The sequence below is a fragment of the Bos javanicus genome, chromosome 1 (assembly GCF_032452875.1).
Source record: "Bos javanicus breed banteng chromosome 1, ARS-OSU_banteng_1.0, whole genome shotgun sequence".
NCBI lineage: Eukaryota > Metazoa > Chordata > Mammalia > Artiodactyla > Bovidae > Bos > Bos javanicus.
In genome coordinates, this window is record NC_083868.1 from 53707189 (window position 1) to 53724202 (window position 17014).

The 17014-nt window shown below is 37.0% G+C and overlaps 1 protein-coding gene across 10 annotated transcripts in view; it reads left to right on the forward strand.

Annotated features, from left to right (window-relative positions):
• The window catches only part of DZIP3 (DAZ interacting zinc finger protein 3), a 129937-nt gene that overhangs the window by 59297 nt on the left and 53626 nt on the right, over nt 1-17014 (forward strand). For 7 of the 10 annotated variants that reach the window (XM_061387289.1, XM_061387743.1, XM_061387563.1 and 4 more), the window contains 5 exons: nt 7717-7793; nt 9447-10064; nt 11915-11947; nt 12960-13129; nt 13963-14007. In XM_061387289.1, coding sequence (XP_061243273.1) covers nt 7717-7793; nt 9447-10064; nt 11915-11947; nt 12960-13129; nt 13963-14007 — 943 coding nt within the window. The remainder of the gene's footprint in view (nt 1-7716; nt 7794-9446; nt 10065-11914; nt 11948-12959; nt 13130-13962; nt 14008-17014) is intronic. The other 3 variants (XM_061387987.1, XM_061388074.1, XM_061387915.1) reach the window with 2 other exon arrangements.

A 17014-nucleotide genomic window follows, 5' to 3' on the forward strand; every position in this document is an offset into this window, starting at 1 on the left:
TGGATGTGGTCAAGCAGGAGATGGTAAGAATAAACAACATCTTAGGAATCAGCAAACTAAAATGGATGGGAATGGGCAAATTTAATTTGGATGACCATTATACCTACTACTGTGGGCAAGAATCCCATAGAAGAAATGGAGTAGCTCTCATAATCAACAAAAGAGTCTGAAATACAGTACTTGGGTGCAGCCTCAAAAATGACAGAATGATCTTGGTTTGTTTCCAAGGCAAAACATTCAACATCACAGTAATCCAAGTCTATGTTCCTTCCACCAATGCCAAAGAAGCGGAAGTTGATCAGCTCTATGAAGACCTAGAAGACCTCCTAGAACTAACGCCTAAAAAAGATGTTCTGTTTCATCATTGGGGATTGGAATGTGACAGTAGGAAGTCAAGATATACCTGGAATAACAGGCAAGTTTGGCCTTGGAGAATAAAATGAATCAGGGCAAGGCTAACTGAATTCTGCCAAGAGAATGCACTAGTCATAAAAATACTCTTTTTTAACAACAGAAGAGACAACTTTTCACATGGACATCACCAAATGGTTAATACCAAAGTCAAATTGATTACATTCTTTGTAGCCGAAGATGGAGAAGCTGTATACAGTCTGCAAAAACAAGACCTGGAGCTGACTGTGGCTCAGATCAGCAGCTCCTCATAGCAAAATTCAGGCTTAAACTAAAGAAAACCGGGAAAAACACAACGCCAGCCAGGTATGACTGAAATGCTGTATGAATTCACAGTAGAGGTAACGAATAGATAAGGGACTGTTTCAAGGGACTAGATCTAGATAACAATGTGCCTGAAGAACTATGGACAGAGGCCTCTAATATTGTATAGGAGGCGGTGAACAAAACTATCCCAAAGAAAAAGAAAAACAAGGCAAAGTGGTTAACTGAGGAGGCTTTATAAATAGTGGAAGAATGAAGAGAAGCAAAAAGCAAGGGAAAGAGGGAAAGGTACATCCAATTAAATGCAGAGTTTCAAAGAATAGCTAGAAGAGAAAAGAAGGCCTTCTTCAATGAACAGTGTTTAATAATAGAAAAAGAATACAAAAGGGGAAAGACTAGAGATATCTTCAGGAAAATTGGAAATACCAAGGTAGCATTCCAGCCAAAGATGGGCACAATAAAGGATAAAAATGGTAGAGACCTAGCAGATACTGAAGAGATCAAGAAGAAATGGAAAGAATACATGGAAGAACTGTATAAAAAAGATCTTAATGAACTGGATTACTACGATGATATGGTTAGTCACCCAGAGTCAGACATTCTAGAGTGTGAAGTCAAGTGGGCCTTAAGAAGCACTGTTAATAAAGCTAGTGGATATGGCGAAATTCCAGCAGAACTATTCAAATCCCTAAAGGACAGTGCTATCAAGGTGTTGCATTCATTATGTCAGCAAATCTGGAAGACCCAGCAGTGGCCAACAGGACTGGGAAAGTCAATTCTTATCCCAATTCCCAAGAAGGATAGTACCAAAGAATGTGCTAACCATTGGACAATTCCACTCATCTCCCATGATAGTAAGATCATGCTTAAAATCTTGCATGGTAGGCTTTAGCATTATGCAAACCAAGAACTTCCAGATGTCCAAGCTGGGTTTAGAAAAGGGAAAGGAACTAGAGATCAAATTGCCAACATTTGCTGGATTATAGAGAAAGCAAGGGAATTTCAGAAAAACATCTTATCTCTGTTTCCTCAAATATAATAAAGCCTTTGACTGTGTGGATCATGACGAACTGTGGAAGGCTCCTAGAGAGATGGGAATACCAGGCCATCTTACCTGTCTCCTGAGAAACCTGTATGTGGGTCAAGGAGCAACAGTTAGAACCCTATATGGAACAACTGATTGGTTCAAGGTCGAGACGGGAGTATGACAGGGCTGTCTGCTGCCACCCCGTTTGTTTAACCTATGTGCTGAGCACATCTTGAGAAATGCCAGGCTGGATGAATTAAAGGCCAGAATCAAGATAGGTGGGAGAAACACCAACAGCCTCAGATATGTGGGTGATACCACTCTAATGGCAGAAAACAAAGAGGAACTAAAGAGCCTCTAGATGAGGATGGAGGAGGAGAGTGAAAGAGCCAGCTTAAAACTAAATATTAAAAAAAGTAAGATAGTGGCATCCGGCCCCATTACTGCATGGCAAATAGAAGGGGAAAAAGGTGGAAGTAGTGACAGATTTCCTTTTCTTGGGCTCCAGAATCACTGTGGACAGTGACTGCAGCCATGAAATCAGAAGACAATTGCTTCTTGGCAGGAAAGCGATGACAAACCTAGACAGTGTGTTGAAAAGCAGAGACATTACTCTGCTGACAAAGGTCCGTATCGTCAAGGGTGTGGTCTTCCCAGTGGTCACATATGGTTCTGAGAGGCAGACTGTAAAGAAGGCAGAACACTGATGCCTTTTAACTGTGGTGCTTTAGAAGACTCCCGAAAGTCCCTTGGATGGCAAGGAAATCAAACCAGTCAATCTTAAGGGAGATTAACCCTGTATATTCACTGGAAGGACTGATGCTGAAGCTGAAGCTCCAGTATTTTGGTCATCTGAGGCAAACAGACGACTCATTGGAAAAGTCCTTAGTGCTGGGAAAGATTGAAGGCAGAAGAAGAAAGTGGCAGAGGTTGAGATGGCTGGACGGCATAACCGATGCAATGAATATGAACTTGGGCAAACTCTGGGAGATGGTGAGGGACAGGGAGGCCTGGCGTGCTGCAGTCCATGGGGTCACAAAGAGACACAACTGGGCGACTGAACAACAACAACAATTTTATAAATGTTTTGAATGTTTACTCGAGAATCCATCTGGACTGGAATTTTCTTTGTGGAATTTTCTTTTACATATTAATTAAAAATTTTTAAGAGATCAGTTCAGTTCAGTCACTCAGTCGTGTCCGACTCTTTGAGACCCCATGGACTGCAGCACGCCAGGCCTCCCTGTCCATCACCAACTCCCGGAGTTCACTCAAACTCATGTTCATTGAGTCAGCGATGCCATCCAACCATCTCATCCTCTGTCGTCTCCTTCTCCTCCTGCCTTCAATCTTTACCAGCATCAGGGTCTTCACAAATGAGTCAGTTCTTCGCATCAAGTGACTAAAGTATTGGAGTTTCAGCTTCAGCATCAGTCCTTCCAATGAATATTCAGGACTGATTTCCCTTAGGATGGACTGGTTGGATCTCCTTGCAGTACAAGGGCCTCTCAAGAGTCTTTTCCAACACCACAGTTCAAAAACATCAATTCTTCGGCACTCAGCTTTCTTTATACTCCAACTCTCACATCCATACACGACTACTGGAAAAACCATAGCTTTAACTAGACGGACCTTGGTTGGCAAAGTAATGTCTCTGCTTTTTAGTATGCTGTCTAGGTGGGTCATAACTTTTCTTCCAAGGAGTAAGCGTCTTTTAATTTCGTGGCTACAATCACCATCTGCAGTGATTTTAGAGTCCAAGAAGAGGAAATCTGTCACTATTTCCACTGTTTCCCCACCTATTTGCCATGAAGTGATGGGACCAGATGCCATGATCTTAGTTTTCTGAATGTTGAGCTTTAAGCCAACATTTTCACTCTCCTCTTTCACTTTCATCAAGAGGCTCTTTAGTTCTTCACTTTCTGCCGTAAAGGGTAGTGCCATCTGCATATCTGAGGTTATTGGTATTTCTCCCGGCAATCTTGATTCCAGCTTGTGCTTCATCCAGCCCAGCGTTTCTCATGATATACTCTGCATGTAAGTTAAATAAGCAGGATGACAATATACAGCCTTGTCATCCTGCTTATTTAACTTGACGTACTCCTTTCCCTATTTGGAACCAGTCTGTTGTTCCATGTCCAGTTCTAACTGTGGCTTCTCGACCTGCATACAGATTTCTCAGGAGGCAGGTCAGGTGGTCTGGTATTCCCATCTGTTTTAGAATTTTCCACAGTTTACTGTGATCCACACAAAGGCTTTGGCATAGTCAGTAAAGCAGAAATAGATGTTTTTCTGGAACTCTCTTGCTTTTTCAATGATCCAGCGATGTTGGTAATTTGATCTCTGGTTCCTCTGCCTTTTCTAAATCCAGCTTGAACATCTGGAAGTTCACGGTTCACGTACTGTTGAAGCCTGGCTTGGAGAATTTTGAGCATTACTTTACTAGCGTGTGAGATGAGTGCAATTGTACAGTAGTTTGAGCATTCTTTGTCATTGCTTTTCTTTGGGATTGGAATGAAAACTGACCTTTTCCAGTCCTGTGGCCACTGCTGAGTTTTCCAAATCTGCTGCATATTGCATGCAACACTTTCAGAGCATCATCTTTTAGGATTTGAAGTAGCTGAACTGGAATTCCATCACCTCCTCTAGCTTTGTTCGTAGTGATGCTTCCTAAGTCCTATTTGACTTCGCATCCCAGGATGTCTGGCTCTAGGTCAGTGATCACACCATTGTGGTTATCTGGGTCATGAAAATCTTTCTGTATAGTTCTTCTGTGTAATAGACACATAGCTATTAAGATTATTTTTTCTTGAATGAGCTTTGATAGTTTGTCTTTTTCAAGGTATTTGTCAATTTCATTCAAGTTATATATCTTTGCATAAAGTTATTTATAATATTCCCGTATGATCCCTTTTTAATATCTGTAGATTCTACAGTGACGTCACCCTTTTCATTTCTGATGTTGGAAATTTGTGTCTTTTTTTGCTTGATCATTATGACTAGAAGTTTATCAATTTTGTTGATCCTTTCAAAGAATCAGTTCATTTCATTGATTTTCTCTCATATTTTTCTGTTTTCAATTCATTGTCTTTTGTTCTTAACGTTTGTTGTACATCCTTGCTTCTGCTTGCTTTGGGTTCAGCTTTCTCACATTTTTATACTTTTTTAGAATGAAAGATTTCATGATTGATTTGAGACTATTTTTTCTTTATAGAATATATAGCTTTATATATAGAATATATAGCTTTCCTTTAGCATCACTGCTTTTGTTGTGTCCCATCCATTTTAATATGTAAGTTGTTTTTAGGTTTTTCAACTCAAATTATTTTCTAATTGTGTGTGTGTATAAGTATGGAAGTGTGTTAAATAATTGCCAAATATTTGGGGATATTTCAACTATGTTTCTATATATGAATTCCAATCTCATTCCCTGTGGTCACAGAATATATTTTCAAGCATTATAGCCTTAAAAATTGTGGAGATTTCTTTTATGACACTTAAATATTGTATATTTTGATAAGTGTCTCATTGCATTTGAACTATATCTGCCTTTGTTTAGTACCATGTTCTATTAATATACCAAGTTGATTTATTAGTTTTGTTTCAGTGTTTCTGTATCACCACTGATTATCTGTTTACTTTTTCTATCAATTACTAAGAGGGAAATGTTGAAGTTTGATGTCTATATATTGTCTTTTTCTATTGCCTATTAGTATATTTTTAAACTCTTTTCATTAGATACTACACACATATATAGGGTTACTTTCTTTTTTTCTTTATGATTTGAATCCTTTATCCTAATGTAAAAGGATATCCCTGATTATCCCTGATAATATTTTTGCTTTAAGTTTATTATCTGATATTTGCATAACTATTCCAGCTTTTAGTTACTGTTTGTGCGGCATAGCTTTTTGCAACCATTTACTTCAATTTATATAATCCCATGGATAGAGGAGCCTGGCAGGCTACAGTCCTTAGGGTAGCAAAGACTTGAACACGACTGAAGTGACTTAGCACACAGCACATATATATTTTTACCTTTAAAGAGGGTTTCTTAGAGATAACATAGGTCTTGGTTGTTTTTTTTTTTTTTTATATCCAGCTTGACAATGTCTGTCTTTAAATTAGATGGTCATTTCCACATACATTTGCTATAATTCTTGATTGTGTTGGATTTAAATCTACCATATTCTTGGTTGTTTTCAATTTTTCCCTTCTGCCCTTGTTTTTTGTTTCCCGATAGCAGTTTTTTGTTATATTTATTATATTTATTTTTGTTATAGTAAGTGACTGCTCTGAAACCTTTGATACACATTTTTAAATTATTTTATTGCAATATAGTTGATTTACAATGTTGTGATGATACACATTTTTAACCTATAAAAATCTGTTTTTAAATAATGCATCATATATAGTGTATGAGCATTACAATAATATAGTGTGATTTCTTCCCATTTTTGTGCATCATATATTTTACTTCTACATATTTCCTTGATTCCATAATATACTGTTGCTTATAAGTATAGTTTATTTTTTTCTGTTTTGAATTTTATATACATTTAAACACTCATTTTTATGCTTTTAAATAGACATTGAAATTTTTTTCCTATTATAGTTTTTCATTTCACTGGTCTATTTCATTTATAGCTATGGGGCTTCCCTCTTAGCTCAGTCAGTAAAGAATCTGCCTGCAGTGCTGGAGACCTGGGTTCGATTGCTGGGTTGGGAAGATCCCATGGAGAAGCAAATGGCAAGCCTTTCCAGTATTCTTGCCTGGAGAATCCTTTGGAGACATTTATAGCTATACTACTTTAGTTGTTCTATCATTGATAGACATATGGGTTATTTCCAGTTTTAGACTGTAACAACAGTTCTATGATGTACATTCTTATATATGTCTCCAGGTGTACGTGTGCAAAAAATTCTCCAGAGTGTATTCCTAGGAGTATAATTGCTAGGCCATCTATTCATATCTTCAACTTTACTAGATTTTGCTGAACTGTTTCCCATAGTGGTTTTACCAATTTACACTCTGGCTGGCTGGCAATGTAGAATTCCTTTTACTCAGTGTCTTTGCTGTTACTATATATTGTTAAGAGTTTAAAATGTTTTCTTTGTAGCAGATGATTGGCAGTGTTATGCTGGTGCTAGAGATAAAATCAGTAACAACCACCACCACCATCTCTGTCCTTTAAGCTAAGCATACATTCTAGTGTTGCCTTTTTTTTTGGTATTGTTTTCTGTGGGAGAGTTCTTTTCCAAGTCAAGTGCCAAGTTTTTTCAGCTGTTTCATGGCAGCATTTACTTAGTCTATTTAATAAATCTTGCTACTTTTTTTCTCTTTTTTTCCTAGTTATTTGTATTGACACTATACCAGTTTCTTTCTTTGTGTCTCTTTTAATTGCTAGTCATTAAAAGGGGGACTTCCCCAATGGCTCAATGGTAGAGAATCTGCCAGTGATGCAGGAAACGCAGACACAAGTTTGATCCCTAGTTAGGGAAGATCTCATCGAGGAGGAAATGGCAACCCATTCCAATATTCCTGCCTGAAAAATCTCATGGACAGAGCAGCCTCGTGGGCTACAGGCCAAAGGGTTGCAAAGAGTCAGACACGACTGAGCGACTGAGCATGCATGCAGTAATTAAATGAGTTTTTTAAGAATAGTTGTTGGTAAGAAGATTCTGTGGTGGAAGAGGATATGGGAGGAGTTCCAGGTTTGCTGACTTTTTATAATGCAAAGATTTCTATTTTTTTGCTACCATACAGTCTTCTTGCAAACAAGTTAGTCATGTGATTCTTTTTGTATGAAATCTAACAATTCTACTTGCCTCTGAATTCCAGTGAAAATGGCCTTGTAGGGTTGTTATTGTTGGTGTTTTTATTTGTTCATTCAGTTTTCTCCTTTGCTTTTAAATTATTTCCAGGAGTAGAAGAAGAAAGTGCTCACTGACTTAGCCATGCTGATATCAAAAATCTTCACTGACTTTTTTAACTTATTTTTTTCCAATTGCAGCTATAAAAAGTTGATGCATCTGAAAATAACTGATACTGATATAAGACCGAAGATCAGTTTAAAACTTGGTACAAAAGGTATATTTTACTTTCATATGTCTGCTATTAAAAACTGTGTTAAAAAATTTGACTTTCTATGTAAAGTATCATGCCATTAACAACCATATGTTTATTTATGTTTGCCGTTCATGGGCTTGGGTTTATACTAACAAGCATCACTTGGTGTAGGCTGGAATTCACTGACAGAAATATCAGGTGTACGGGTATCACATTACCTTGCCTCTACAGAGAGGTAGTGCATAACTGTAGCTATAGAGATTGAGCTTCATCTGATCTTCTTACCAACCTCTCCTTCTTTGCTGCATTCCCTGTTAAAAGGGTGAAATGGAAAGAATGAACATTTTGGGTTCAAAGTCCAAATGGTGCCACCTCTTCAGGAGTGCGCTAACAAATGCCAGCTGCTCAGCATTTGGAGACCTTAAGGTCTCCTGGCCCCAGGGAAGTGTAGTCTGGTGGCATTCCTTCTTGTTTGGGGATGTCCCTGATTCTAGCCAGCTGCTTATTTGGCAGCCCAGAGAAAGCTCCTCCTTGAGTCATTTGCTTTGTAACCATGCTTGCCTCCACAGTTTATGTCAAGTATATCAAGCAAGAGTATATTACTTTAAAAATCTTTTGAAACACACATTCATTAAAGATAATGATAAATATTAGTTTAAAAATATACTGTCATATACCAAATTCTTATTACTTTCTAATTCATCTCAGTCTGCTTTCTCGTTTGGAGGTGCTACTAAACCAGAAAAAATATCAAATAGTTCAAATAGTTCAAAATATCAAATATCAAATAGTTCAGTCTCATGCCTCATTCCATTTCATTGATGAAACACCTACTTAGTCATTAGTTTATTTTTTGGGAAGATAAGAGTAAGAGATTCATTAGATTGGTGTGTCTCAAACTTTAATATATGTTTGAACTATCTGTGGTTTTGTTAAATTATAGGTGCTGTAGGTGCCAATTCAGTAACTCTGGGTTAAGACCTGAGATTCTATATTTCTAGCCAGCTCCCACGTGGAAGTTGCTGTTGCTGGTCAATGGACTATACTTTGAGGAGCAAGGCATTAAATCATTTTACGTTTCTTAATATAGTTCTGCATTTTCTAATAAGGTAGCCACTAGCCATATGTGGCTATTTAAATTTAAACTCGTTAAAATTAGATAAAGTTTCAAATTCAATTCCTATGTCAGACAAGCAGCATTTCCACTCTCACTGGATAGTGGAAAGCAGAAATTTAAAATATTTTCACCACAGAAATTTTTATTGGACAATGCTGATTAAGGTAAAACGTAATTGCCTAAATAAAGTATAATTAAACACCGGCAATTACCATTCTTGACAGTCTTCAAAATATTCAAAGGCCTAATACTTTTATGCCATTTGGTGGCCACAGATCATTTATTTGAACAAAACACTGAATGGTTGAAAGGCTTCTGTGGTGATGAGTTTTTGTGATTTCTTTTGCTTGGAACATACTGTTTTTGTTTTGACTTTTTGACAGCTAGACAGATAGCAGCATGCTTATTGAGCACTGGCTGTGGCAAAGCTCTGTAGTATATACTTTATTCTTTTGGAATAGTGCCTGTCCTACATGAACTTAGGATGTAATACCTGAAACCACATAGAAAAAGAATGTTAATGTGGAATCTTTTGACTTCTCAAAATTCATTTTCAGATGAAATGCCTATCTTCAAACTTGATTATAATTATTTCTATCATCTGCTTCATATAATTATTGTTTCTGGTACTGACATTGTTCGGCAAATATTTGATGAGGCTCTGCCACCCCCTCTTTTGAGAAAAGAGCTTCTTATACACAAGAATGTACTGGAACCCTACTACAACCATCTTTGGACCAATCACCCTTTGGGTGGAGCATGGCATCTGCTCTATCCCCCAAACAAGGAGCTACCACAGTCCAAACAGTTTGACTTATACCTCCTATTAGCTCTCATAAAACATTTGAATGTGTTCCCTGCACCCAAAAAAGGCTGGAATATGGAACCACCACCTTCTGATCTCTCTAAGTCTGCAGACATCTTGAGGCTGTGCAAATACAGAGATATCCTCCTTAGTGAGATTTTGATGAATGGTCTCACTGAGTCACAATTCAATTCAATTTGGAAAAAAGTTTCAGATATTCTTCTGCGCCTTGGGATGAAAAAAGAAGATATTGACAAAGTGAAGGAGAATCCCATTGAGAATATCTCCCTTGATTACCATCAACTGTCCATCTATCTAGGCATACCAGTACCAGAAATCATCCAGAGGATGTTATCCTGCTATCAACAAGGTACAAAATAGTTATTTACCTAAGCTAGTAAACCTTCAGTGAGTGTCTGCTATGTGTCAGACACACTGCTAAGGCCAGGAGATTCAGTGAGCTCACATTCTTGAGAGAATAGACTCATCAAGACATTAGTAGTAATTACAGTGCTAGAGATGTTTTCAAAATACCATGGGAAATTATAGTCTAAGAGAATCCAAAAAGGCTTTCTGGAGAATATAATATCTTAGGAATTCTTAAATGTAAAAGTTAGCCAAGTGAAGAAGATGGAGAAAGACATTTCAGAAGGAAACAAGAACAAAGGTATAGAAACATAGAAATATAATTCAAGGAACAAAAAGTTTGGCAATACAGAGTTTAACATAGGGGAGAGTTCATAGAATAAATTCAAGAGGATTTCTCTTGCCACGCTGAGGAGTTTGTGTTTTCATAAAGGAATTGTTGAAGATTTTTAAGTAGAGGAGTTTTATCACTTCTACAAAATTAAGGATGCCTAAAACCGTGAAATACAGGTACTGCGTGTTTCAAGAATGCTCTTGTAAATACCATGAGTGCATGTTTCACCTTTCTATCAGAACTGTGACTTTTAGTTTAGAAGTTTAGCTCTCCATTGGTCATAGGTAATCTTAAAAATCAGATAACATTTATGCAAGGTGTCTAAAGTCAACAGTGGCCATGCTCAGACACTCTCTGTTATGGGAAAGACTTTAGACCACCTTTCCACATTCCAGGATAGCTTCTCAGCTGTCATGGAAGGTGAAGGTGAATGTATGTCAGCATCACTGAAACCCTCACTGTGCTATTCTGGCTGCATTTTCCTGGTCCCAAGTTATTAGTCATACTACCTGGTGAGCAACTGATGATTACACTGATGCTATTTAAACATACAGCTTTCCAAGTCTAGTAATTGTTGACCTGGTCCAGATTTTCTTCAGAAATAATTGCTAGACCCCATCCCAGTCCTTTAGCTAAGGCTCTGGGATACCATTGTGTTTTCCTGCTTAACCTTTAAAAGCTGTTTTTGAACATGAAAGAAGAGAATGCTGAGTTTGATGATACAAGAAAGTCAGGCAAAAACCCTTGACTTGTAAATTAACTTATAAATTAGAGGCTTTCTTTTTTGCATTTATTCTGTTAAGATTTTAAATAACAATAACTTAAAATAAAGGTAATATTTGGGAAAGAGCTTTGAGTAATAAATTCAAGGCATTTCAGTTCTCACTCTGGAAGTCTGTAGAGCTTACTGGTCAAGTCTCTTTAATAGAGGCTTTCCTAGAATCTTATCATTCTTCCCTAGTAGTTACTACAGTTGTAGTTTTCTTTTGTGTATCTGATTAATATCCATTGTCCCCACTAACTCTCTATAAAGGTTATCTTTTTTCTTCACCTTTAAAACTCTAGAGCCTAATACAACCTCATATATCATAGGTGCTTAATAAATATTAATGGGTAAGGAGAGGGGCTGCTTATCAGGATTTTGCTTAAAAAAAGGCTCAAACTTACAACGGAGATTTGCTTCATAATTACCTATTATTACTTCATGACCTTAGACTGTCAATTGTAAGAATTTGCTTCTTGGTTTAAAGTACTGGTGTTCTAGACATTATTATGAACTATATTTTTTAACTTTTCTTTCTCTAATCATGGATTAGATAAGCTTTATAACAAAATTTATGTTTTAATCTAAAAATTATACTTTGTTTAAACTGGATTCATGAGTGAAGTTGGTTATTTTTAATTATATTTATTGGTGCAATATAAAAAAACTTTCTTTTCTGGTTTTTCTTATTCTCAGTCTGATATTTGTTGGTTGCATTTTCAATTATACATCTAAAATTTTTCTTTATGTATCATAGGAATTGCTCTACAGTCAATAACAGGCAGTCAACGTAAGTATGTTTAGAAACCAAATACCTAAGTGACCTTTCAACCCTGTGTAGCTAAGGGGCACCTGTAGATTTTTACTTGGCCAAATAAACTGTATGATAAACTGTGTTTACTGTAAGTTTGGAAAATTATATGATCAAATCACTACTGATCAACTGAATCTAGTATGAGCCTTTTTACCCTGCCTTCCTCTTAGTACATGTGCCCTGAGGTTTACCCTAACAGAGTATTTTAACTTCTGACACAAAGGACACTTCAACAGGCAAAAATGCTTACTTGTTTGCTCTGCCTGATCATATATGCTACTCGTTAGCTTATGTAGCTTTTATTTGGTTAACTATCCATTGTTAAGCTATATACTTTTTGCCAGGTAATGAGTTGCTAATTATTTGATTTTCATTTATGTACTGTTAGTTTTTTTAAATGTAATTCAAATTCTGCAACTAAAATTATACTTAAGAAAGGAATACCATGCCTTTTGTTTGAACCAATTGTGATGAGTCAAAGGAAGGAGCACAATCAAGGAGCACAGTGTCAAAGAAGAAGTTACATTATAGGGGGCTGATACCCTTTAACAACCTTTGGTTATGAAAAAGAAGGAAAAAAGGGAAAAAAATAAATCGAGCTTTTCCTTCTTTTCTTTATGTTTCAAATTTATGCCCTAAAATAATACTAGTTGCAGTATTAACAGTGTCAGTGTCAGGATACTCAAAAGCTAATATTTAGGGTTGACTTAAGTTCTAGATTATCTAATATCTATAGTCTTCTTAAGATAAAAGTAAAATATCTTACCATTGTGTTCATACTGATTGGTTTCAGGCTAGTATATGTACCTATTATTATTTGGTCATTGATAAATAGACATTTTATTTTCATTTAGTACTTGAACAGAGTAAGATGTCTTCTATTTTTATTTCTGGGATGGTGTTATGGGGGGAGTAAATATATTTAAAATAGTGATAAAGCTAAAATTATGTGCATACAGATTTTGAATGTTTTGGTTTTAATATTTAGGTATTGAAGTAGAAGAGTTACCAAATGAAGAAGAAGAACTAAGTCCACCTCTTATGGAGTACAATATAAATGTGAAATCAATCCCTGAAATACAGTTAGCAGAAATGAATAAAGATGGGGCATCGATACTCAGTGAATCTTCAGCAGAATCTATTAAAGATCTCCAGGAAGTATAAGCTCTCATTAGTATTTGAATTAGAAGAACTTAATCAAGGCTTTCAGTTTGTTACATGTTCTGTTCTTAAAGAATCCTAGATAGTCTTACTTTATATTATCATACTGTTTGTACAGAGCTTGAATTGGAATAGTTCTTTTCCCAGTACTTTCTTCTACAATCTTCCCTGCCTTAATCATGTATTTTTGACAGCATTTATTGAACACTTATTATGTGCCAGGCACTGTGCTAGATTTCCGAACATGTTTCTTCATCCTAAATGGTGGAGTGAATATGGAAGGTTAGCAGAAAGTGGAAGAAAGCATAGTAGGGAATAGAAGGAGAGAGAAAGGAAGAGAAAACAGGGATATTTCAATACTATTTACACAGAGGTAGAATTAAAATCATCCAGGATGTATTTCTTTACAGATAAGTGGTAGCAGTTAATATGTGGTCACTAAATTCTTTTTAGGCTTAGTTTTTCATCTTATGGACCTGAATATGTTGATTTTTTTAAGGTGCCTTCTTCCTTTGTTAGTCTTACATGCATGCACGCACACACACACACCTTTGTTAGTCATACATGCACATGTGTAAGTGAAGACCTCTGAGCTCTTTTCAGTAGCCTACTCATCAATGTTATATATTGTTCCTTTATACATCAGTGATTTCTCAAGCAGAAAACTGAGATTGAAATTAAAATGAAACTAATGTTCCATAGAATCTAGAGGAAACTATGATCTATTTTAGAAGATAAAATTCCAAGTGGTTAGAGGAAATATATTTTGCAAAATAATCCATTGTACAGTTTGAATTGCATATTAAATAGATGTATTTCTTACCTATCAGGTTAAGAGTAAACCAAAGAAAAAGAAAAAGACCAAGAATAAAAAGGTAAGTGACATTATAATGGAGGAATGTCTGATTATGAACAGTTAGGTTTAATACATGGTTTTACTGTTGTTTAGTTGCTAAGTTGTGCCTGACTCTTTTGCTGACCCCATGGATTGTAGCCCGCCAGGCTCCTCTGTCCATGGGATTTCCCAGGCAATAATACTGGAATGGGTTGCCATTTCCTTCTCTAGGGGATCTTCCCAACCCAGGGATCAAACTTGCATCTCCTACATTGGCAGGCAGATTCTTTACCACTGAGTCACCAGGGAAGCCTGGTTCTACTGTTTTTTGTTTTTTTTTTAATTAATTTTATTTTTAAACTTTACATAATTGTATTAGTTTTGCCAAATATCAAAATGAATCCACCACAGGTATACATGTGTTCCCCATCCTGAACCCTCCTCCCTCCTCCCTCCCCATACCATCCCTCTGGGTCGTCCCAGTGCACCAGCCCCAAGCATCCAGTATCGTGCATCGAACCTGGAGTGGCATCTCATTTCATACATGATATTTTACATGTTTCAATGCCATTCTCCCAAATCTTCCCACCCTCTCTCTCCCACAGAGTCCATAAGACTGTTCTATACATCAGTGTCTCTTTTGCTGTCTCGTACACAGGGTTATTGTTACCATCTTTCTAAATTCCATATATATGCGTTAGTATACGGTATTGGTGTTTTTCTCTCTGGCTTACTTCACTCTGTATAATAGGCTCCAGTTTCATCCACCTCATTAGAATTGATTCAAATGTATTCTTTTTAATGGCTGAGTAATACTCCATTGTGTATATGTACCACAGCTTTCTTATCCATTCATCTGCTGATGGACATCTAGGATGTTTCCATGTCCTGGCTATTATAAACAGTGCTGTGATGAACATTGGGGTACACGTGTCTCTTTCCCTTCTGGTTTCCTCAGTGTGTATGCCCAGCAGTGGGATTGCTGGATCATAAGGCAGTTCTATTTCCAGTTTTTTAAGGAATCTCCACACTGTTCTCCATAGTGGCTGTACTAGTTTGCATTCCCACCAACAGTGTAAGAGGGTTCCCTTTTCTCCACACCCTCTCCAACATTTATTATTTGTAGACTTTTGGATCGCAGCCATTCTGACTGGTGTGAAATGGTACCTCATAGTGGTTTTGATTTGCATTTCTCTGATAATGAGTGATGTTGAGCATCTTTTCATGTGTTAGCCATCTGTATGTCTTCTTTGGAGAAATGTCTATTTAGATCTTTGGCCCATTTTTTGATTGGGTCATTTATTTTTCTGGAGTTGAGCTGTAGGAGTTGCTTGTATATTTTTGAGATTAGTTGTTTGTCGGTTGCTTCATTTGCTATTTTCTCCCATTCTGAAGGCTGTCTTTTCACCTTGCTGATAGTTTCCTTTGATGTGCAGAAGCTTTTAAGGTTAATTAGGTCCCAGTTGTTTATTTTTGCTTTTATTTCCAATATTCTGGGAGGTGGGTCATTGTATATCTGAAATTCCAAACTCTACTTTAGATTTTTAATTTATGCTTTTTGGTATTTGATATCAATTTTGTACCTGTATTTTCTTTATGATTTTTGTGACATTGTTTGTTTTTGTTTGTTTTCTGTCTTTATGCTTCTTCTTCCTTTTTTTTTAACATTGTATTTTTGAAATTCCAAACTCTACTCTAGATTTTTAATTTTTGCTTTTTGGTATTAGTTATCGATTTTGTACCTATATTTTCTTTATAATTTTCGCGACCTTGTTTGTTTTTCTTTGTTCATTTTTTCTCTCTTTCTTTTCCTTCTTCTTTTCTTTAACATTGTATTTTTGAAATTCCAAACTCTACTCTAGATTTTTAATTTTTGCTTTTATGTATTTGTTACCAATTTTTTACCTTTAAGAACCCAATCTTCAGGACCCATTTTTCACTAGGGAGCGAGATTACTGGCTTGACTGCTTTCTCTCCCTTTGGACTCTCCTTTTCTCCACCAGGTCGCCTGTATCTCCTCCCTAACCCCTCTCTACTCTACCCAACTCTGTGAATTTCTGTGTGTTCCAGATGGTGGAGAACACTTAGGGAACTGATTACTGGCTGGATCTGTCTCCCTCCTTTTCATTCCCCCTTTTATCCTTCTGGCCACCTCTGTCTCCTTCCTCCTCCTTCTCTTCTCTGTATAACTCCGTGAACATCTCTGAGTGGTCCAGTTGTGGAGTGCACATAAGGAAGTGACTATTGCTACCCCACTCTCTCCACTATTGATTCCATCTCATCTCATTGGGGTCACCTCTAACTCCCTCCTCCCACTTCTCTTCTCCATGTAACGCTGTGAACCTCTCTGAGTGACCCTCACAGTAGAGAAACGTTTCATCTTTAACGTAGATGTTTTATCAATGGTGCGTATAGAAGGAGAAGTTTTGAAACTTCTGTAAAAATAAGACCGATAACTGGAAGCAGGAGGCTTAAGTCCAAACCCTGACTCCAGGGAACTCCTGACTCCAAGGAACATTATTTGACATCAAACGCCTCCATACCGACACTGAAACCAAGCACCACACAAGGGCCAACGAGTTCCAGGACAAGACATACCAAGCAAATTCTCCAGCAACAGAGGAACACAGCCCTGAGCTTCAAAATACAAGCTGCCCAAAGTCACCCCAATACCATAGACATCTCATAACTCATTACTGGACATTTCATTGCACTTCAGAGAGAAGAAATACAGCTCCACCCATCAGAACACCGACACAAGCTTCCCTAACCAGGAAACCTTGACAAGCCACCTGTACAAACCCACACACAGCGAGGAAAAGCCACAATAAAGAGAACTCCACAAACTGCCAGAATACAGAAAGGACACCCCAAACTCAGCAATTTAAACAAGATGAAGAGACAGAGGAATACCCAGCAGATAAAGGAACAGGATAAATGCCCACCAAACTAAACAAAAGAGGAAGAGATAGGGAATCTACCTGGTTCTACTGTTAATAGAACTTAAAACTAGTCCAAGTAGACAAGTAGCACAAATGACTTATAAA